Raw genomic sequence first — 22,649 nt, forward strand, 5'->3', positions numbered from 1 at the left:
AAGCCAAGTGTAATGGTACTGGCAATGACGCTAGCTCTGACTGACTCCAGTGATGCAGACTGCTCCTCAACTAGTCATTACTGTCTCTCCTTTGTTAATTATAAAACATCAGATACATTCACTACAACAGCGTAGCCTCAAAGGAAAATATTTATGCTGGAATGCTGGCTGTTTGCAAAGGGGAAAAACAATTAATGAATGGTAACATAAGCAGGGCAATTACCTCTGTATTAATGTGACTTTATCCTTGTTACAACCTCCCATTATGTTCCTATATTAAATATAAAATCTGTCAATGGATGATATTAACCTTGGTTAGTTCCATCAAATCAAACGCTCTACCTACCATGTTTTGGGTCCATTTACTTAGGGTAGATGGTGACAAAGAACTTGGATATGTAGGTAAATGAAATGAAGTCATCTACAAATTTTTTATTTTTATTTTTATTTTTTTTTTTCTTCCAATTTGCTGGAAAAAAGCTGTCAGATTAATAAAGTGCAATGAACATAATGGAAAGTAGTAGGGCGAAAGCAGGGCCCATTCCCCAGCTCAGGCACCTACCTCTCACTGAGACCTTCAACGCGCTGTCCGTGGCCTAGCATGAAGCTGGGGTTCGACTGACTGCACGGACTGGCAGGGGCCGATAAAGTGCTTTTGATGTTCTGTACCGAGTGTCTGCGGCTCCGTCGGCGCTCCAAGCCCCTTCGCTCGCTGGCGCCCAGGCTGGCCCTTCTTCTGTCCTTGCGCCCGCTGGGTGGGGGGTCAGCGCTCTCATCTCCGTCCTCGTGTCTCAGGGTCACCTGAGGAGGAAAGAAAGGCAAGGCTTCTGATATGTGTCCTATAGGTACCACAGGTCTTCACAACTAGTGTTTAAAAAACAACCGATCTCAACATGAGTGAGGCACCTTTTCTACAGATGTCCCTCCACGTTGCTATCTATCCACCAGTGCAGTGTAGCAGGTCTAATAACTGAATTATAGACTGACACCTTGTATAAAACAGTACAGGACCTGTAACAACACATATATTCATACCATTTTTATTTATTTATTTATTTATTTTTATGGACTTAATTTTCAAGGAGTCCAAGCAGCGCTAGACACCTAGCCCTCTTTATTTCCTTCTAAAATACATATGTGAAGTCTTGGCACTTCTGAAATCAACAGAAAATCTCCTAGGCACTGATCAGTTGAACACTTCTGATGTTCAGACATGCCACTCGTAATGACTGAGTGAAAGATAGGTTAGTATTTTAGGATAGTGCCATCACTTATTCTCAATCAAGAGAATAGCAGATGCATACATAACTGCATTCCTCTTTAAGGTCTCTATTTTTACAGATCTCTCTGCAAAGTAAACAAAGGAAAAGAAACTAACAAAACTGTTTCTGTGAACTCATACCACAATGGATTAAAAGCAAAACACACAGACCACACATCTCCTCTAAGCTTCCCAATTTTTAGGTTAGCATAATTACTTTCTCTTCTGCCATTCAGTGGAAAATTCAGCATTTCCTGCCAGTTCAGAAGCACTGTCAGTGCAGAGGAACATATGCATTATACAAGGAAGGAACAATGCTGAGAATGCATTGTGCATGGCCACAATGACATTTGACAGAAAATTCTGACATTGGTTGGGAGCTCATCAACTGGAAATAGTCCAGGAACAAAATATGGATGTAGCTGTATTGGGTTTACGTGGCAAGGGTTTGGTAGCAGGGGGGCTGCAGGGGCAGCCTCTGTGAGCAGAGCCCAGCAGCTGCCCCATGTCAGATCAGAGCCAGCTCCAGCTGGCTCCAAAGCGACCCGCTGCTGGCCAGAGCTGAGCTAGGGAGCTGAGCTGGATGGTCTTCTGGAAGAACAGAGTTAAGAAAGGGGAAAAAAAAAAGCTGTGTGACAGCAGCTGGGAGAGAGGAGTGAGAAGCAGCCCTGCAGCCCCCCAGGTGAGTGCAGCAGGAGGGCAGGAGGTGCTGCAGGCAGGCAGCAGCAGTTCCCCTGCGGGCTGTGCAGGGAGAGGCCCCCGGTGGAGCAGGCTGTCCCCCTGCAGCCCATGGGTCCCCCACGGAGCAGATCTCCACGCTGCAGCCCCCCCGTGGGTGGAGGAGCCCCCGGTGGAGCAGGTGGATGTGGCCTGGAGGAGGCTGCGGCCCACGGAGAGCCCCCGCAGGAGCAGGGGGTCTGGGGGGAGCTGCCGCCCAGCCGTGGGGGACCCGTGCTGGAGCAGTTTGCTCCTGGGGGATGGATGGATGGATGGATGGAGCCCGTGGGACGGAGCCGTGTGGGAGCAGTGCTTGAGGAGCTGCTGCCTGTGGGCAGCCCGTGTGGGATCAGCTGGGGAAGGACGGCATCCCGTGGGAGGGACCCCATGGGGAGCAGGGGCAGGGAGTGAGGAGGCAAGAATGGCAGAGACAAAGGTGTTAGGGACGGACCGCAGCTCTCATTTTCCATTCTCCTTTACTGCCTGAGGAGAGGAGGTAGAAGAGGGTGGATGGAGCGGAAGGTGTTTTTTTAGTTTGCTTTTAGTTTCACTAAAAGCACTCGCTGCTCTAGTCTGTAGGCAATAGGCAATAAATTATATCATTCTTCCTATGTTGAGTCTGCTTTGCCCATGACAGTGATAGGTGAATGATCTCCCTGTCCTTATCTCAACCCATGAGGTTTTTTTCATCGTAAAAAAATAAATAAATTGGAGTGTAGGGAGAGTCAGAGAAGGGTGTGGTGGAGTTAGCTACCTATTCATGTTAAACCACCACAGCAGCATCTAGTATCTTGAATTATGGCATGCCATTGAAATGCCAGTGTGACACATCTCTAACAGAAAAAGAGAAGTGCTACCATACGGTACATAAAGAGAGAACTACTGCTAGCAGAAACAACAAAATTACTGGTGGATCTCATCTGAAATGCAGCAAAAAGATTAAGCAACCTTTAATTAAGAAGAATCCATTCACATAGGAAGAGGTAAAGGAAAAGGATATGTGGGTGACCAAAAAAATGCGTATTTTCTTGTTTCTATGTCTTGTTATTCTGGTAATTCTTACTAGAAGAGACTTTGACAAAATTAAGGTTGGGGAAATGGGATATCTCTGCAGAAGGTGCACAATCTATCAAAGTGTGAAGGATTTTTTAAATAAAGCACAAATTTGGTAGTAAAAGAAGGAATGTATGTGGATATGTCTACAGTTAATCTGGTTATCAACAGAAAGCTGGTATGTAACTAGGTAAACTGGTAAATTTGCAATCAGGTCTTTCAGTAGGCACAGCATAAATAAAAATAATATGTTTTTAAGTTTAATAACCATTTTTTACAGAGGACATTATCAGCTGATGCCTCTAACAATAAAAAAAGAAGAACATGGATCCCTCTTATTCTCACATTCCTTTTTTTCTGGCCTGACAGTTGTCCTACAGTCTGGTCTATATAAAAAATAACTCTGCTAAAGTTAGTGAAGTAGTGATATGCTTTAGTGGAGGACTCGTTAGTGTTAGGTCAGAGGTTGGACTCGATGATCTTGAGGTCTGTTCCAACCTAGACAATTCTGAGATTCTGTGAAGTGGCATGGGTGTAGAGCTGATGAAGAAAATGGAGAATCATATCTACCACATTCTTTGCTGGACTTGGATGGAGATAAAGTCATTTCATTTCATCGCATCAGAATACGAATTCACATTTACATTATATTGACTGCAGCCTAGACCTTCCCACTTCCAACACTTCCCAAAACCTGAAAATTGAGTCTAATTATTAAGAAATCGGATATCCTATTCTTGTATATAAGTACTTCAGAAGTAGTTAATTTATACCTAGGTGGTGAATGTGGAGTCATTCATTACTCCATTGCTGCAAACTGCACAGGATGTGGTCAGCGTAAACTTGTAAACAAGGACTTGCTGGGTATTCAGCTGCAGAACAAGTGGTATTTGTGAAACTAAGCTCAGCTGAACCTTTTTCATGAGCCGAATACTTCTGCATATGGAGAGAACTGCTTACTTCAGGATGTGTAACAAGCAGTCTGAGAAAGTTTTCACTGCAGGCAGAACTGCCTTTAAAGAGGCTAGTAAATGTGCTGCTTTGCCTTGCAGTACACCCCAGCATTAGTATGAAACGCATCTGTATGAGCAGCTATATACTTGTAGCAGGTCACGTATACGAATGTGTATAATACTTCTAGCAGCCAGATGTTTTTCTTTTAAAATAAAATAGATAACCGAATTTCACCTAGGTTACATTCCCCCCTCCTCTAGGCTTTGAAGTTTGCACAAGCTGTAAGATGTATAAAACAGGGCATGTTATGTTACCTCATAAATGTTAAATTGCTCAACTAAGTCCAAGTCTGTTCCTTTCTTGTTCAAGTGTCTCTGTGAAATAGCTTCAATGCCTAGCTCTTCCAGACAGTCCACCACGTCGTAGAAAGAGTCTTGATCTGGCAACCCCGACAGCGTCTAAGAATCAAAGGAAAAACATTTAAATCTGTTTGTTTTGAAAAGAATTAAACAAAGGTTTTTAAAAGCGGGTGGCAAGTGGTGCTACGTATGATTTCAATAAAACAAAACCATGATGTGGGATTAGAGACACCGCTAGAAAATAAAAAACAAGTGGCACAGCTTTTAACAAACAACTCGATGCACTGTGTAGAAAAATGAATAATTGGCAAAACAAATCAATGTTGTTATTTCATACAAAAGTATGGAAAATGCGGGTCTTTAAAATACACAGTTGGATTCTTCCTGGCTTCATTCAAGTACAGATTTAAAGAACAGAGAATGTTAAAGCATCAAACACAAGGATAAAAGCAAAGACAGAGAAAAAAATGGTTCAGCTAAAACCAGTGAAGCTGATTTCCTACTGATTCTTATAACTTTGGCCGTAAGAAGAAAAAGTCGAATGCACAGCTGTGTGATGTCAGGACAGCAGGAAATATCCTGCACCATGTGCCTACTGTCCTCAACACCTGCAGCAGAGGTCATTCTCCCAACGCACAAATTGTTTTAAATTACAGAGATATTGACTTCTTTCCTCCCTTTCAACCTTAAAAGTCTTACTAAAGGTATGCTGACTTCTTAGCTCCAATACAATGTTAAAAGTACTACAGATTCCTGATTATGGGGTAAGTTGTTACCAGTGACATTGGAGCATTAGAACACTAGAAAATCAAGAATGCCAGGAATAACAGCTACTGAAAATAAACTATTTGAATTCAGAGCTTTATATGGTGCCCACTCTGTATTCAAGAGAGAAAGCACTTTTTTTCCTTTTTTGGTGAATACAAAAAAATGAGAAGAAATGGAAGGCGGTCTTCTGCAGTGTACCATGTACTTTGAACACTCCACTGCAGTGCACATAGCAAGAGGAATTGAATCAAGCCACTCAGCAGTGTACTCCAGAGTGATGCTTGGGAAGAGGACATGGACATTGCACAGCTCTGAAAAGAGCATAAGTGAACTTCATCCACCAGTCTTGCAGACAAAGTCAACAGAACACACAACTATTTTGGTCTGCTATTATTTTCTGCTCAGCTTGTGCAAAGAGAGAGCCCAGGCAAAAAGCAGACACTCTCCAGCCAGTTTCACCTTCTCATGAATGGGATGGGATGAGCTGTGCTCTTCTCGTTTTCTGGAGCATGGCTTTCCCAGAGTTGCTCTGAGGAGCAAAGTGAAAAAGAGAACAGCTGTTCTGGGCTACCTCCCTCTACCAAGAAACTTTACATTCAGAAAAATTAGTTGGAATTACATGAATAAGGAGAGACAGCAATAGACAGCTGACATACCCTGCCCTGTTTAAGCACCTCTTTCCTATGAAATGAGGCACTGGGAAACGTGCCAAGCCGTGTTTCTTCTTCAGTCACTGAAGGACTATTGTCTGATGATTATCTAGTGAGTTGCACAATAAAGAGGAATGCTTAGCACAAAACCCTAATAAAGTGCTAGGATAATATGTTTAGGATCTGATTAAACATTTGTGTCTGTCCAGGACAGTATTTAGGGCGTCTGTTCAAAACCCACTGAAGACCATGGAACTACATTTTCCTGAACAGTGCTGATAATACATACCATGTACATTTTGGTCTTTCCTAAACTGACACCTAGCAACCTTAAAAAATGAAACCTGACCTTGGCAAGGCAGAATTAAAATATAGCCACTTGGAGAAGTGTGTTTAAACCATAGTCTTTGTTTTGTTGCAGTATTTTGTTGTGTTACTCCTAGCTTAGAGGAAAACAAGGACTTCAAATCTCATACTCTTTAGAATTCAGGTCTACAAAAGAGGAATAAATAAGAATGTCAACAGTCATTCTTACGCTTCTATCCCGTTTTGGTTTGAGGAAACATCCCTGAATTAAGATTGTTTTATTTGTTTGTGCAAGTTGTGCAAGTTGCTCTCAGGACCTTATGGGAATGCTTGCACAACACTGAGTTCTTCTCTCTCAAGCAGCTGCTTTTGGAATGGTGAACTAAATTAAAACCAAAAACCTAGCCTGAGAGTTTTGAGCTTGATATATCTTCTTAACCACATTTTTACCAAAGCCTAAACAATACATTTTACCTACCACTAACTGTAACAGTCTCAATGGAAAAAGGCAAGAAACTGATGAAGTTGTATGGGCAGTGGAAAAGAAAAACCCACCACAGTACTATGGAATTACAGGCCAAATATTTTCCTACACGATAAATCCTATTAGATGACATATGAAACTGGTAACAGCAGAATAACCTTACCTCGACCTGTCCTCGGTTCCATTTCTTAACAAAGCCAAATGTAAATTAGCACTAACCTTATTCCTAGCTTCAGACTGAAAGGCTCTCTTTAACTGTGATTTTTTAAATGTGTATTGCTGGATGACATTAGGTAGCAAAATTAATAAGTATAGTGTCTTTTGTCATTTAGAAAACATTCACAGCACAAAGCAGTGGTGCAGACAGAATACAGACAACAGAAAGTCCAACAAAATGTATTTGGTGTGCATGCTTTGCATGCAAGTCCAAATAACATAAAAGTACTGCTCTGGTTACTAAACATCCAACAGATTGGGTTTCAATAGAAGGCCACACACTATATAGAGATATTATCTAAATCCTACATGCTTTGGTGAAAAACACAGTAAATTTACATAGTAAATAAACACACTTAAGGGCATTAGCCGAGTTTTCAATTGCTTTGGGATAGGAGGAAGCATGTCTCATGCATGCGTTTTCCCAGGAACCACAACTTCTTCTAAAACATCTGCTGCTGCCAATGCTGAATACAGGACATAAGAAGATCATTGCTCCAGTGTGGCAGCTGCAATGTCCTTAAGGCAGGTCACTGAAGAAATGATGTGCCAGCTGCTGCTTTAACACCACACTGGCCTGCAACAGCACTTTTCCAGCTGCTGCTGCTGCTGGACCGCTGGTGGGTGTCACTCTAAGCTCCCACTACTAATCACTGGCCTGGAAGCTTGTACTTAAACTTGGCTTATCCTGGATCTGCTAAAACGCACTCAGTGCTTAATCTGGCTACACTAAAACATGCTGATTTTTACATACTGAGTAATAATTATACTTACCTGTTTAAAACAAAAATATTGTATAATGCAAGAGAACGAACATAGTCTTAAAAAACTGGTAAAAAGAAAGTCATCAGTAATTTTACAGCTACAAAACTACTGGTATAATCTCAGTAATAGAAAATTTTTCAGGCAAATGTAAAAAACAACATATAAATGAAAGTCTGGAAGTAAACAGAAAAGCCAATTGAATTTAACACAGAATTCAATTTCTACATTTGGTGATTAGAAGTTTTTATATATTTGTGTGTGTGTGTGTGTGTCTATATGTAAAAGGAAATATAAAGTGTTTAATCTGTTTGGACCTCAGTAAAACTTCCAATAAAGGGCCACATGGGAAACAACTAATAAAAATAAAGAAAGAGGGATTAGAGTAAGATCTAACAGACCATATGAACTAACCAAAGGAAGGTGACAAAGGTTATACTGGGACTATACAGAATCTGGGGTATATATATTGAGATCAATCTCATTTTAGAGATTCATTAATGAGTAAATCCCCCATAATTAAGAGAAGGTTAATGAAATGGTAGCATAAGTAAATTGGTTAAGTGTCAACAAAGGAGAGGATGAGGATAAAAGGATTGGTACAATTCTTGTATCAGATTTTGAGCAGGAAGGAAGGCAGTGTATAAATGTATACATGGAAAAAGAAAACCGAGTAGGAGAAGTATGCTTCCTTAAGACAAATTCCCCATGAAGTTTCTGCCTGCACTGAAAACTTTGACAATTCCTCGCCTGGAGAAGCTGAAACCATCTGAGCCTTCTTTGTATTCTCTGCGGGGGAAAAAAATTACAACTGTGACATGCTGCTTACTGTTTTCTCTATAATCATGAAAAAAAATCCCATTAAAAACATCATAAAACTGTCCATAAGCCAGATCATAATTACAAGTGTGGCATTGTGGGATTCCTCTGTTCCTTGATCTTCGTAACTCCTTTGACTGTGAGATGCTTTTTCTTTTTGTTTGCTTTTAAAGAACTACCTCCTCCTAAAAATAGCTTTAAATGTAGTGAAAAACTCGGACTAAAGAAATTAACTATAGGATGACAAAGGAGTCAATATAGAACAATTTTTTTAAAGTTAGACACCGGGTAGTTGCAACGGAGGCGGGGGGGAAGGGAATTATTTCAGACAGAGGAATCAGTACACGATACAACAAGGCTTAGAACAGAAACATTAAAAACTAGTAGCCTCAGCTTTAACAGCAGCTACGGACACAACGAGCAGGTGATGCTTTTCAGAAAGAGTACGTCAATATGTAAGATGGTCTTTGAAAGTCAAGAGGATCTTTACTGCCATGTAAGCAGGTGCAAGGGCAACTCTAAGTAAAAGGACAGTGACAACAGGGATGTCACTGGGAGAGATCAGGCCCTCTCAGGCATATTCACTGGATAATACCAGCCATTAAGAAACCATTTCATTAAAAACAAACACACAAACAGAACAACCCATTGCCCCAGCCACAAGCACAGAAAGCTGTCATCCTGGTATATGGCCTCCACTGACAAACTCTGGATTTTTAAGTGAATATAATGAATAGTAATAATGTTCTGCAGTTCTCTGACCTATTAAGTATAATTATAAAACACAAAGCTATTTTGATTTTCTAGCAGTATGTTGACCTTCTGTGTTCTTTAAAAGATTTACTTTTAATTTTAGTCACGCTAGGATTTGTTTAGAATTTGAAGACTAGACACTAATTTTTAAGGAATTTACACTCATAAATTTCTAACTTTTGCAGGCCTTTCATTTTCTCCCTCCTCATCACTCAAGTGACTGCTTCCGAAAATGTTTGATTTTACTGCAGAACTACTACTTGTAATAAATGGTACCAGAAAATACAAAGAAAGAAAAAAAAATCAAAGCATGTTTTTACCTCAGTTTTTAAAGTGGAAACACTCTCACTCTCACAGCTCTCAGACCTGTTTAATTTACCATATTTGGTTTGCAGTGAAAAAAATAACATAATTTAAACAATCTGGAACTAGAAAATTGTGCACAATGCAAGCCTTTGTGAGCATTTGATCTTTTCACCAGTACTTGCTTTCATTATCTTCTGGGTAATTTGTTAAGCTAGTTTGTTGAGTTTTGTTTTGCACCGTAGTGCCAGCTTTGGGAGAGGAATCATGTCATAATATGTTTATGCACAGCAACGAGCAAAATAGCAATTCTGCTGCTGCCAGCTGCTGCCTCTGGGTGACTGCAACATCTCTGGTCCTGCAACTTCTCTGAGACAAGTCTTTGTCATATCTTCTCAATACAGACCTGTATTATGCAACTGAAAATACAAATATCATCACTCCAAGTAATAGTAACAAAGCAAACAAACCTTGTTAACCAAGGTCATTGCGTAAACCAGTAGTTCCGTGTCAACCCCATCCTTCTCCTCCAGGATCTCCATGATGTTGGACCATGGCTTGGCTCCTAGAGATAAAGCAGAAAACATCAGTAAAGGTAACCAAAATGGACAGCTGTTGCAGCGACATTTGTCCAAGAGGCAGCACGAGTTGGAATGATGTAGCCAAGCGGAAGATCAAGTGGATCAAGTGGATCTGCAGCTTCCTCTCCAGTCTGCCCTACTCCGTGGAGGACCAAGTAAACACAGTCAGCGAAAGCAATGGTACATCCTGAGGCAGGCTTCTAAAATGTCAGGCGGACTTTCCCCAGAGCTACTAATTTCTCTCCCTCAATGATGAAGGAAGCTTTGTTAGCCCACTCAATTGACAGTGAACTTCTAAAAATCGTGTGGGAGGAATTTTACCCCACCTATTGTAGGCTCCCACAGCCTTAGATAAATCTTACACAGAAGTCTGTATGCTACTCCTCCAGTGTGTTTGTTGCTTACATTCCTAGTGATATTACTGAGTTACACTGCATTAAGATAAGTCCTGTTAACAAAACAGTGTGGCAGAGAAAGACAATTTTCCCAAATTACAGGTTGCGTGTAATATTAAAAAAAAAAAAAAAAAAAAAAAGTTTTTTTGCTGTGGTTCTTACTTGGATTATTTTTAATTAGAATCCCCTCCACGGATCTTTCAGATACATTTCTCTCTTTTTTTTTTTTTTTTTTTTTACTCAGTAAGGTCAAAAATCTGTGCTTCTAGCTATGAACTATTTGCCTGATTTGCATTAGTATGTTTGATATACATTTGCAGGATTATCTGCTGCCAAAACCCACGTGGCTTTAGCGAGTTATTGCACCAAACGAGTTAGGCAGGAAATGCCAACCAGATTCAAGATAATGTCTCGTGTGGAAGGCACCTTGTAAAACCATTCCATTTAATTTGGCTAAAAGGCAGATGACAACATTTTCAATGGGGGAAAAAAAAAAAAAAAAGACTATTTTATCTAGGAAAATGAAGTAAATAATGAAAGACTACAAATCACTGCTTTGTTTGGAGTAAAGTTAAAGGTTGGGAGAAAAAATCAGAAAGATAACCCTAATTTAAAGATGCCCAATTCACCTACAAGATCGTAACTGCAAGAGTTTTACAATTCAGAGAGAAAAATGCGGAGTATTCTGGCAGATCACATCCCCTAAAAATTATAATGATGACAACACTTTGAAGACAATCAGGCAGTAAAAAGGAAACGTTTCATCCCAACAACCTGTTGCTGACTGATCAGTGACCCCGAGGTTAAATTTCCACACTGCTCTCACAGCAATTACCACCACTACTTATTTGTGATGCTACTGCACATACATGCAGATAAATCCTGCTGCGCAGACATGGATCCCTACTAACCAAGCACCCATTTTCAAAGCAATGGCAGTGCACTGTGTGAAAAACTGTCTAGTAATGAACACGCAGACAGCAGTATTTCTCCTGTTTTCTTTTCCCCACACTTTGGAGACATTCTCTGATCTTTTCTCCTGAATAATAAAGCAGAGCTTCCTTATCTCAAGAGAAATCAAAGGAGAGGGGATTCACCCTCATCTCTCAGAAAGTATTTATGTGCATTACTGATTAAGTACTAATTTCAGTACACTGCTATAATGAGAACACACTAGACACTGCTTTACCAGACTCTCTATATTACCAGACATTTTGTTCAGTACATGTTCAAAAGACATGTGGAACAAATTCACTCGGCTCACAAATGATATATGATCAGCAGGAATGATATCCTCACTACAAAAATGTCTTCCTGTGGTTTCTAGTGAAAAATAAAAATGGAAGAAAATAAGAAAGAGAAACAAAATGGGGAAACTGCACAAGCTTGACTTATAACAATGCCATTTAGAAAAAAGTGAGTTGCCAACAACATGAAAAGTTAATTATTTAATCCACACCACATTATTCAGTGACAGTCTTTCTAGAGGAATACCCATTTATTTTGTAGACAGGTTTTATTCATAGTGAAACAATCCTATTCTGTTTTCTAAGGACAATATCCTGGTGTTTTATTTATTTCTTTATTTTTTTGCCTGGATATCTGTGTACTTCTCCATTATCACAACAGAGTATTTTCAGGATTCCCTTGCTGTTTCCATGCATGGATGACAAAGCTTTCCTCTATGCATGCTGCTTCTCTGTGTCAGACCACAATTAAAAAAAAATATGCCAGGAAGGCAGCCCAGTAACAGCTCACACATCCTTTGAATTCTTTAATTAGGATGCTGTTACTAACCTTAGACAACTTTGAAAATCTAGGCTTGCATTTGTAATTCTTTTCAACTGAAATTCAATCTATTCCCCAATTGGTATCACCAGGAGGCTGTACAAGGACTTTGACTGAGCCACTCCAATTTGTACCAGATTAAACCCTGCTTTTCAAATGCTGTTTTCCTCATTATCATCTCAAGCTGAACAGCCAAGCAGTAAATAAACACAAAATAAGACATAATGCTGTCTAGAGTTTGGGGACTAGGCAGTTCTGGTCTGAAAGCTGCACCATTTCCTTCCTTCTCACACTAATGAGAGTCTCTAGTTTGTAACCTATGATCCCAGCAGCATGAGGCATGGGTGGATCTAAAGCAGGTTTCTCCTCTCATCCACGCACAGGCCCTGAAGGTTGGATTTCCAAGTATGTTGTTCCTGGAGAGTTACCACTTAAAGATGAGTCCATAGGCTGGAGTCTACGTGAAAAAAATAGTTTCCAAGCCACAATTTTTTGTGTGTGGTAAGGTAGATAAGTGAAAAAAACCTCCTTCACCTTCTAGTACGAGCTGCCTAGAAAGATTTTGTGAAAGATACTTTGGAAGATCATGCATTAAAAAAACTGGTGACTTTAGAAAAGTCATGGATTGCTGTAGTAAAACAATGAGGCTCATACAAAAGATACAAAAAGCTTTAGAAAGATATTTGTATTGTGTAAGATATTAAAAGCTCTCTGATTACAGAGAAGAACCTTTGAGGAAGCTAGTGTGCAGAGCTGAAAGCTACTGCTTGCTGCTATCTGTTCAATGGTCTGAATATAACAGATTATGGAAAACCTAAACTCAGGTATTTATATTAAAAAAAAAAAAAAAAGTAAATTCATTTAAAATTTATGCTATAAAGTTTATTTTTTAAAACAGTGCAATAATTTTTGTGTGCCAATTGTCAAAAAGCCTTACTTTCAGCCTGTCTCCTCTACCTGGTTGTGATGTAAAAGCATGACGATGTAGCATCCCAGATCTTTTTCTGAGAGCAGACTGCGGTGTTCATGTAAGGTTACAACTTCCAGGCAGGACTTGTGGTAAAATTGCTGGGAGCGATGTAACAGGCTCACTAAAGCAAAACAGTAAAGGTCGAGTTTTGTGTGTGTTCTCCTGCCTTCTACTGGGTAAAATGGGAATCGCTCAACTGCTTTTTGCAGATTTCTCATTGGTACCAGCTATTATTGTGGCTACTCTGTCTGGAAGGCTGGGGCCTCATCACCCATGATGCTACCACAGCATTCTGAGTAGTCACAGATAGTCCATCAACACACAGAGAACTGTGGGGTTTCAACAGTTAGGTGTATATTAAATGAATACTGTCTACTGAATAATGTCGCCCATTGCTTGAAGTCTTGATCTTTTCTCAGTTTCCCCTTCAAATATGTTTGCAAATGAATAAAAAAAAAATAATAAAAATTAGTTTCATCCTGTCATTCATGCCTTACACATTTTTTTTTAATATTACAACTACACAGGATGCACACATAACATGCAAAGCACGAAAAACTTTGCATCAGGCAGGAACCATACACAAGGACTGTCACACAACATACAGTCTCCAGTTGCCATAGGATAGAAAAAGTTTTGGAAATACCTCAATATCTTTTATTCACGACCCTTTAAATATGTGTGAACATGTTTCCATCACAGCTACAGGATGGGCGTTAGTTTACTTGTTATCTTAGTGTGCGAAATGGGAGGAAAAGGGGAGAACTGATAACGCCAGCCACTTAAATAATTCAGCAATAAGTCAGGTAGCAGAAACATAATTCACAAACAGAATGCTTCAGTGTCCAGTTCAGCCACTGGGCTTTAATCTCTGTACTAAAAAATGCTTGTGATAAAACAGCCCCAGACAGCACAGTGCAACGCCAGCTGCGCTCTCCAGAGCCCATACAGTCCTGGTATGCTTAACCTTAAAAGAGAGCAAATTCCACTGGGGCTACGAAACAAGAAGAAGCTGGGGGGAGGAATCTAGATGGAAATATAACTAGAACCTACATCGTACATGATGAGGACCATCCAGTTATTCACTTATAATCTGCTTGTATCTGAGAGTAAAGCAGACACTTCCATAGATCTTTGTACTTCAGCTTGCATATGGATGTATTCTTGCGTAGAAACCACAGATGGGATCACTTTGAAACAAGGCTGAGTTATTATGGGGTTCTTTATGTTAATCATGTGTGGTACACATGTTGAGGAATTATGTCATATCTCATCACCTTGTATGTACATGAAACATTGGACTTTTTTCAAAGCAGTGCTAAACTTAATTATATAACTGCAAGATTTATGACAATGTTTCAAGAAAAGGCACATCCCTATTTTTCCACTTTATTTCTGTTCCCTTAAATCAGTCATTACAGGCAGGTACCCTTCAGTTATAAGACACCAATTTCTAAATGTTATATACATGTAAAATGTAGACCTTTCATTGCTAAAAACAAAGGGCTATTCCACTGATGACATAAAAATGGAACTAAATAAAAAACAAGAAAAAAATTCTTTCGTAGCTAAGCATAATTGCTTATAGAAAAAAAAAAAAAAAGGATAAACTGGGTATTTTGGGCTGTTATGGACAAGAGTTCCGTTAACCCACAGGTATGAGAATTCCCCTAAACCCTCTTCTCATACTAAAAATCACCCATTGAACTAATGCATGACTTTTTTCATGTCTTAGCTTGATACTGAAGTTTTACTGCTTTGGGGCATGGAAATACTTGCCTGCGGCAGTTTTACAGATACAGAAGGGAGTACACAGCACACGGTATGTTCAGGGTCCTACTTGCTCTCTGTTTTCTTTAATGAGATTTACTTGCATGTGAACAGATGGCAACTTGAACATTTTGAGTATGCTAGGGGGTTCAGAGAGCTGAGGAAATGCTATGAATGGCTGTAAAAATAAATCATAGAACTCACAATTACATGAATACTGTGATTACATTTCTGCTGATGACATTGTAAGGTTTATTGGTTTTATTTCAAAACAGAAGGCCAACCTGAAGAGTATACCATTTAAAAGTGTTACATTGATTTTGGATTCTCTCTGCCTGCTTCCCTATCATGAGAAACAATTTGGGGGTTGTTTTTTATGGTCTTTTCAACACACTAGAGAGTTGAAAGCAAAATCTGGCTACCTTCTCCTATTTCTGGCACCCCCTTTCTCCCCATCCCCCAACTTTTTTGTTTCACTTTTACCATATCAAGTTGCTCAAACAAGTTCAGCATGGAGGCAGTTGCTCCACCGAGGGGATCTTGCTTTAAACCTCCATGTGTTTGAGACCACAACAATGGTTCTCCCAACCTCAAAAACTCTCCTTGAGGCAAAGGAATGTTTTGCATCAAGGGAGACTGCCCTGGGAGCTTAGCAATAGCTTTGTGGGAAGAATAAGAAAGAACCATTTTTGTTCTATTTATTTGTAAAAAATACAGTATGCATATTCAAGTATTTTTCATGAGCCTGAAGGGTAACAGATTTCATAGTATAATATCTGCTCAAGGGCTTTATTTTAATGTAACAACAGATGGTTTTGCTTTTACTATAAAGCCTGTACTATTACTGACCTCGTCTTTCTCTTCAAAGGGATTACGCTGATTAGATATCATTTTCTCTTGTAAATCAGACTGCTTCTTTTCAGAAGGAAGTGGAAAGATGGCCCAGCCCAGAGGAGCCTTCAAGGTCAGGATATGCAATGGGGCTTACATTGCCTGCGGGTGCAGGGAAGGGGAAGCGATGACTGCAGTGTATCGGAAGCAGCATGGTTTTCCAGCTTTTCACTCCTTAGTTTTCCACTATAATTCATTCCTCAAAACAATCTTAAATTGTATGAATACTTAAAGTGTGCTTTTAATCCAGAAATCAGGGGAATGGTATATAAAGCGGAAATCATAACAGAAACCCTAAAATCACTGACATCAATGACAAAATGCCACCTTGGTCTCAGCAGTGCTAGGATTTTGCAGCCCTGAGTAAGGGTACTCACCTCTCTTTTCATCAACTGTTGATACTGCCTGGATTAAAAGCGGCGCGTTAGATTCGGTGTACTCCACAAACACTAGCAGCAGCTTCAGCGCTGTCTTTACCACCAGGCGGAACTGGAAGAAAAGAGCACGAGACTTGTCATTCAGCAAACCGCAGCATCGCCAGAAGAGCTACATGAGACTGAGCAAGGCGCAAGCAGAACAATCCAGATCCAGTAGTAATTTGTGTGCAGAAGAGATTAAGCTGTGCCAAAATCAAAAAAATGACAGGTAGCTATTTGGATGAAAATGTCATTCACTGGAAAGTAGTCTCCCAGTACTCAATGAATCCCAACAAAAGCTTAATGCTGCCACACATAATAAAAGACTGAATGTCCCACCTATACATACACTTATGCTTATCCACAATATCTTTGTTCAACGCTTACTCTACGCATAACCTGGTGGAATAAGAATAAATGTATTGTTCTGTTTCTCAACACAACATTTACTTCCCACTTTCATTGTGAGCTTTTAATGTTGTGAAACTCCTATATGACAGAATGATTCTCTCCTCATGGTTTCTTCTTTTCTTGTAGTGCTGTTACTTAACAGGTAAATGATTAAATAAATACATATTCACTGTTTATACAAGCCGGGAGAAAGTGTGTTTAATCTCTGACTGTCCCACCCTGTCACAAGATGTGTGGTTTGCTGGAAGTGAGCACTCCGCCTGTACATTTTCAAACTTAATTTTTGTACATTTCCAAGACTGAGTTCAGCAAAGACCCATCATTCAAACCAACCAACTGGAAATCAACAGTCAAACTCTACCAGTTTTGTTACAGATCTCCCATTTCCAGAGAGTATTTGACTATTAGGGAACTTTCTAAGTGCTGAGTAAGAATTTTCAGGTATGTACGCGGCGTGATCAGAAATGTCTTCACACTTAAGGGAGTTTTGAATAATACATGAAACATGAAAAATGAGGACTTTTTATTAGACAGGGCTCTGCATGTCCAGCTGAGAGGAATATTATTAGCAGGAGAATTGATTCTAGGTCAAATATGACATATCCTCAATCTAAACCATGGATTTAAAGCCAAATAAAAGGGGATATATTGTTGGTCCCAGAAGCACAATTTTCAGTCCACTGAGACTAAATCAGGCTGCATAAAAGTAGGTATTTGTAAGCCTATTGCATTGTTGTGCTATATTATATTGCAATAAATCTATCAGACAGTTTGTGAGATTTTTAATAAGGTAGCTATAATAATGTGGTCATTAATCTCTTTCACCATTAATAGATTTTAAATGATCTCTCAGATGCATCCATGTAGAGATAAGCCACCCTCCAGAAAATCCCTCTTTGTCTCATTATATTAAGTTGGTAGGCAGCCTGAAACAAAACCACCTGGTTATTGCAATGTCTCACCCAGGGTGGGAGACAAAACCATCATTATCCTGCATTTCCTAACTGTTTCAGGGATGTATACACCTAAGTTTCTGCCAGTATTAGCTCATTCCCAGTCCCCTGGTTTTTCAGTTCCTCACAACATAACTCTCCTAAGAGGCAAGGAATCACCTTTAATCATTTATAGATATATGTAAACACTGCAAGTGTATCTAGATCTTAAAAAACTGCAAGTGCAATAAGCATAGGGTCATGCTACTGTGTTCACACTGCCACTCACGGAGACGTACTAGAGCTCAATTTATGGCAATGAGCTAAAATGCAGCTTGCTGCTTATAGCTATAAACACAGAGTTTACTGTGAACAAGCAACCCAGGTATTTCCCTGGTTTCTCACGTTCTACCCACTCATGTGAATTGAGCTTAATGCACTGCAATGATGCTGCTAGGGATACAAAATCTTCTGTTGTTGAACCTAGATTGTTTCGGTCCTGATGTACCATTGCATCAGACACTTTCAGGGCTCACAGCCAGCTGACAAACCTGACCAGGTCCCTTAAGACATTTGATTACTCTAATTAGCAGTTGTGCTGCCACAGTGATACCCCTGTGATACATGAGCTAGCCAAATTGAAGGAAATGGAAATCCCATGACACACAGCATAACTATACCATGGAAACACACCGGTGAGGAAGCAACAAATCAGTTCCCCATGGTTGCACAGGGCACCCATGCATACGCCAGGCATGTGAATACCACACTCCCTCTGCTGTACCATGATGTTTCCCTTACAAGTCAAGTTCAAGTGCTTAACAGGCATATTCGGAGAACTTCCAGCAAGTCTCCACTTGTTTTGCAAAGGTTCTTTGTAAAACAGGAGTTACCAGATTATTGCAAACAAGACTTGGAAGAGCATACGTCCTGGGTAAGCAGCTGTGTGCTGACTGCAAATCTGGTCAGGATCCTTTCCCTAGAAAGGAAATCTCACTCCTGGATATTACTCACAATGGCTCTCAAAACCTCAAGTCTTGGCCAGATGCTGACAACTGGATGTGTTTACTCGTCAGTACTCAACAGCAGGGTTCCGTATGTTTCCATGTGACAGCAATCAGTGGCACATAGCGGGCTTACGTCAAATATTTGCAACTCTCTTCTTCTTCCAGAAAGTATGAACGACCTTCTGTAACGCCTCTGCTCTAGCTGCTGCCTGCTGGCCACTGCAGCTGCTGTAAGGAGCGGCTAGCCCCTCGCAGCTTGTGGCTGCCAAGGCCTCGGGGCAGCCCCAGGCTTGGGCCGGCCGACTGACGGAGCGCGGCCTGCAGGTGCCATCCTGCATCCACCACGCTTGCAGATGACAGCACAAGTAATAAATACCATCCAGACGCAGCTCTGGAGAAAAGGAGTGATTAGAAAGGCTTTGTTTCACTTGTCGTTTTGCTAGTAAAAGGACACTGCAAGCTAAGCTCCTCACAAAACAGTCAGCCAACTCTGGGAAGGAGAGGTGAAGGCACATACTGACAGCATTCTGCTGGTAGTCAGCATGGCCACCAGCTCTGAGAAAAACTGCATTTAAAACATGCTGTTTCCTGCTTGGCAGACAATCACCACTGAGACACGTGTAGGCACTTTCAGCCTCCATACTGCTTTGGACACTTTGGGCAAGAACAAAAATGAAATAGTGCAGTCCAAGGACTAAGTCACACAATGTGCACAGGAGGGGCTCCAGAGCTGAGACTTGCTAGCCACTTGTGGCCCCCACAGCCTTTGCACACATCCTGCAACGGGGCTTTTTAATACTGGTTTAATAGTGCTTCTTAACAACAGCAGGCTATCATCAAGCAGCTTCACCACCCCTTGGAAAGCGAAGTCCTCAGCCAACCAAAGCCCCTCCAGATCTGGCCGTCTGTCACCCCCATACACAAGGACGCTCCAGAGCCTGATGAGCTCATGCTAAAATGAATTCTTACCCAGAATGGCACCAAGTCTCTGAAAGAAAGGCCTGTACCAGGGACACCTGTTGCCAAGACCTGTCTGAAACTGTGAATTTTGTTACATGGCCTCCAAAGCGATGTCCTCCCTATTAAATGACCCCCTCATGACGAGCTCCCTATGGGCTTGACGTGCCTGTAGCAGCTCATGCATGATACTGATGACACCTTAAGTGTTGGTTATCGCAACGGGAAGGGTTTCAACCAAGAACGAGAATGATTGTTTCACAACTTTAAAAAATACCAGAGCTATTTAGAAAGTTTCCATTTGTGATTAATTATTGTGACTTTCAAAGTGGGAGATCCTCATATCTTCATGAGTGAATTATGAAATGTGTTTGCAGGGCATGCCTTTCCAATTATTTCAACAGTTGACAGCTACATTGCAAATAAAAGGACTGCAAATCCCAAAAACAGGGAGATCATTTAACAGGGAAAAAAAAAAAAGCAGCCAATCATTGACTTCCATTTGTGAAGCCATGGGAGTTTTTGCCAGTCACCGGTATGATTTTATTTCACATAATGCACACAGATGGCACAGTAATGGGAGCAACAGAAACAAGTTGCATATTTTATTCCTGAGTACGTGAATCACTAATTATTTGAATCAGTGTTAATAACTTCTTGAAGGCCTTACGGCTGTTTCTGGGATCTACTGGACTCTTGTTTAGTAGCAAAGACAGCTTTCTGAATCAGTTTCAGCAGAGTCCCAGTTCTATTAGAATCCACAGGACAATCATACTATTAGTTCAGACAGGACTGGATGTCATAACAGCAATAAAAGAGACAGAAATATGTTGTTCTACCTCAATAAATAAATAAATAAATAAAAAGAATCGCTGGTATCATTGCTTTGTGAACACTGGCTGTTGTGATTAGTTCCAAATTTCCACCCTAAATATCACTGTTCAGTTAAAACAGAAGGCTTGCTAGAGCAATATACATACCCACTAGCTCAGTAAAGTGATGTTTTAACAGCTCTGGGATTAAATCAGGATTCTTGAATTTCATAGCACTGAAGTATCAAAACTTTTTATTAAAAAAGTTAGAAAAGAAGAGAAAGTTAGAAAAGAAAATTATATTTTTGTATCACTTGCAAGCCAATTTAGAGAGAGGAAATGATGTTAGCATCTTCTGGCGAAAGATAAAATGTAGCAAGCAATGTAAAAGGAAGGAGAAAAATTATAAACATTCCTTTACATTATACAGTAGAGTTTGGCAGTCCTTTTCCTTTTTATCTCTTTACGTTTAGACAATCGGAAATATGTTACAGACCCAGCCAAACAGACTACGCAACAGACTACAAAATTAATGTCCCATGGAAGGGTTTGTCCCACCCATTAATCACTGGCTGAGAAAAACTTAGATGTCTACGAGGAACGTTGTTAAAAATGTCATTAGCTTGGAGCCCGAAGCAACATTTGTTAAGTTCAGATTTAAAAAAAATAATTAGGAATATTTTTTTAAAAAGAAAGAAAACTGAAACAAAATTGGGTATAACAGTATTTCACTTAGGGTGATGCTTAGCATTTGCATTATTCAAATTTGAAGGGAAATGTGCACCCAATGTCTCACTAGCAATTTACTAGGCCTAATCTGAGGTCTAATCTGAGGACTAATCCCCACGTGGACCCTGCCTAGTAGGCCACGCACTCATCATATCATTATGAGACACCGTTCTGGATGGTGAAGTAACATGGCAGTACGACATGCACCACACCAGCTGATGAGAGGTGCACAGAAAAGCTAAAAATCCTTCTTGCTCGTGGCACGTCAGGATTCACAGGACTTCAGATCCAGCACTGTGTAAATAGCTCGTGAGTTTCCCAATCGCATCTGTGGTTCTGCTCCATTTCATGTGGCACAGCGGGACAAAACCATAGTCTGTTCAGAAGAGGAGAAAAGGCCTTTCTGGAAGGGAAAAAAATTGCTGGTCCTAGAGTCAAACGACACAGGACCTCGTCCTTACTCAGATGGCCTAAATGTCTGTAACATTACCCAGAGTATAAGCCTACTTTGCCCAGTCTCTGAGACCTAACCTTTATGTGGCTACACGGCCCTTCTCTGGGAAATTACTACTATTGTTGCTGCTAAACAGTGCAGAAAGCATCAAAGCTGTACTTGCCCTAAGATCAGAGTATAAACTCCTTGCCTTGAAGGGAGATCTTCCTATTAACAACTGCACGAGGGAGAAAATCATCCCCCCATTCTTGTTTTTTCATAGTAGGTGAGGAGCTGTACTACAGTATTTTCCTCTGTAATAAGCAAGGAAGAAGAAAAATACTGAGCTTGATGGCATCTTAGGATAATTTAATTTGGAAGGGCAACCCCACTTGCCTTCTCATCTGAGGTGAAAAAACCCAGCTCCCTTTCCTCATATATCATGAGCTCACAGTGAACCCCTGCCAGACTTGCTTCAGGAGGTGAATATCTTTCTGGTACAGAGCATCTCAAAACAAGACCCTTGAACTTTGCTGTAGTCTGACCAGAACCAAAAGGGAAGAACCACATCCTTCAATGTGGTGGTTACACTCCCACTAATTCTGGATGTGGTTGGCCACCTTTAATGTAAGGGCACACTACTAATTCTCGTCCAAATTAATATTCTCTTATTCATAATGAGTAGATAATTAAATGATGTGATGCTAAAAGAAACATCTATAATTTCCCATGTGTTTTAAGAAGAGTTACAGGGACTTGATGCCAATAAAGGTTTGTGTTTGTTTTTGTTTTTGTTTTTTCAAGGAAGATACACAAAAACAAAAACCAACCAAACAAACAAAACACTGAGATTCTCCCATTATATGTACCATATATTTCTGTCTCTTGTTCTCTGTCTCTGTCTCCGGTTCAGACAGAAGAGTCAGACCAAAGCATAGCTTTGGCTTGCATGTCTCTGGATGAACCTCATGAGATCAGCAAGGATAAAATTGACTTGTGACTTGTCTGAAAGCATGACAAGATATTTTGCAGGCGGTAATGTCTTTTAACATACGTACTTTGAACCAGATGGACACATCAGAACAGAAATCTATCCCTGAAGAACAAAGATGCCCTACAAATCAGCAACATACTACATACACCCTGAAGTCA

General features: G+C 40.3%; 1 protein-coding gene across 13 annotated transcripts in view; it reads right to left on the bottom strand.

Annotated features, from left to right (window-relative positions):
- Positions 1-22,649, bottom strand: part of FHOD3 (formin homology 2 domain containing 3) — a 382,905-nt gene that overhangs the window by 110,493 nt on the left and 249,763 nt on the right. For all 13 annotated transcript variants that reach the window (XM_027451788.3, XM_027451784.3, XM_027451783.3 and 10 more), the window contains exons 7-10: positions 16,178-16,289; positions 9,876-9,970; positions 4,300-4,443; positions 563-801 (exon numbers count right to left, since the gene is read on the bottom strand). In XM_027451788.3, the coding sequence (XP_027307589.2) occupies positions 563-801; positions 4,300-4,443; positions 9,876-9,970; positions 16,178-16,289 (590 nt within the window). The remainder of the gene's footprint in view (positions 1-562; positions 802-4,299; positions 4,444-9,875; positions 9,971-16,177; positions 16,290-22,649) is intronic.

Source organism: Anas platyrhynchos, chromosome 2 (assembly GCF_047663525.1).
Source record: "Anas platyrhynchos isolate ZD024472 breed Pekin duck chromosome 2, IASCAAS_PekinDuck_T2T, whole genome shotgun sequence".
Classification (NCBI taxonomy): domain Eukaryota; kingdom Metazoa; phylum Chordata; class Aves; order Anseriformes; family Anatidae; genus Anas; species Anas platyrhynchos.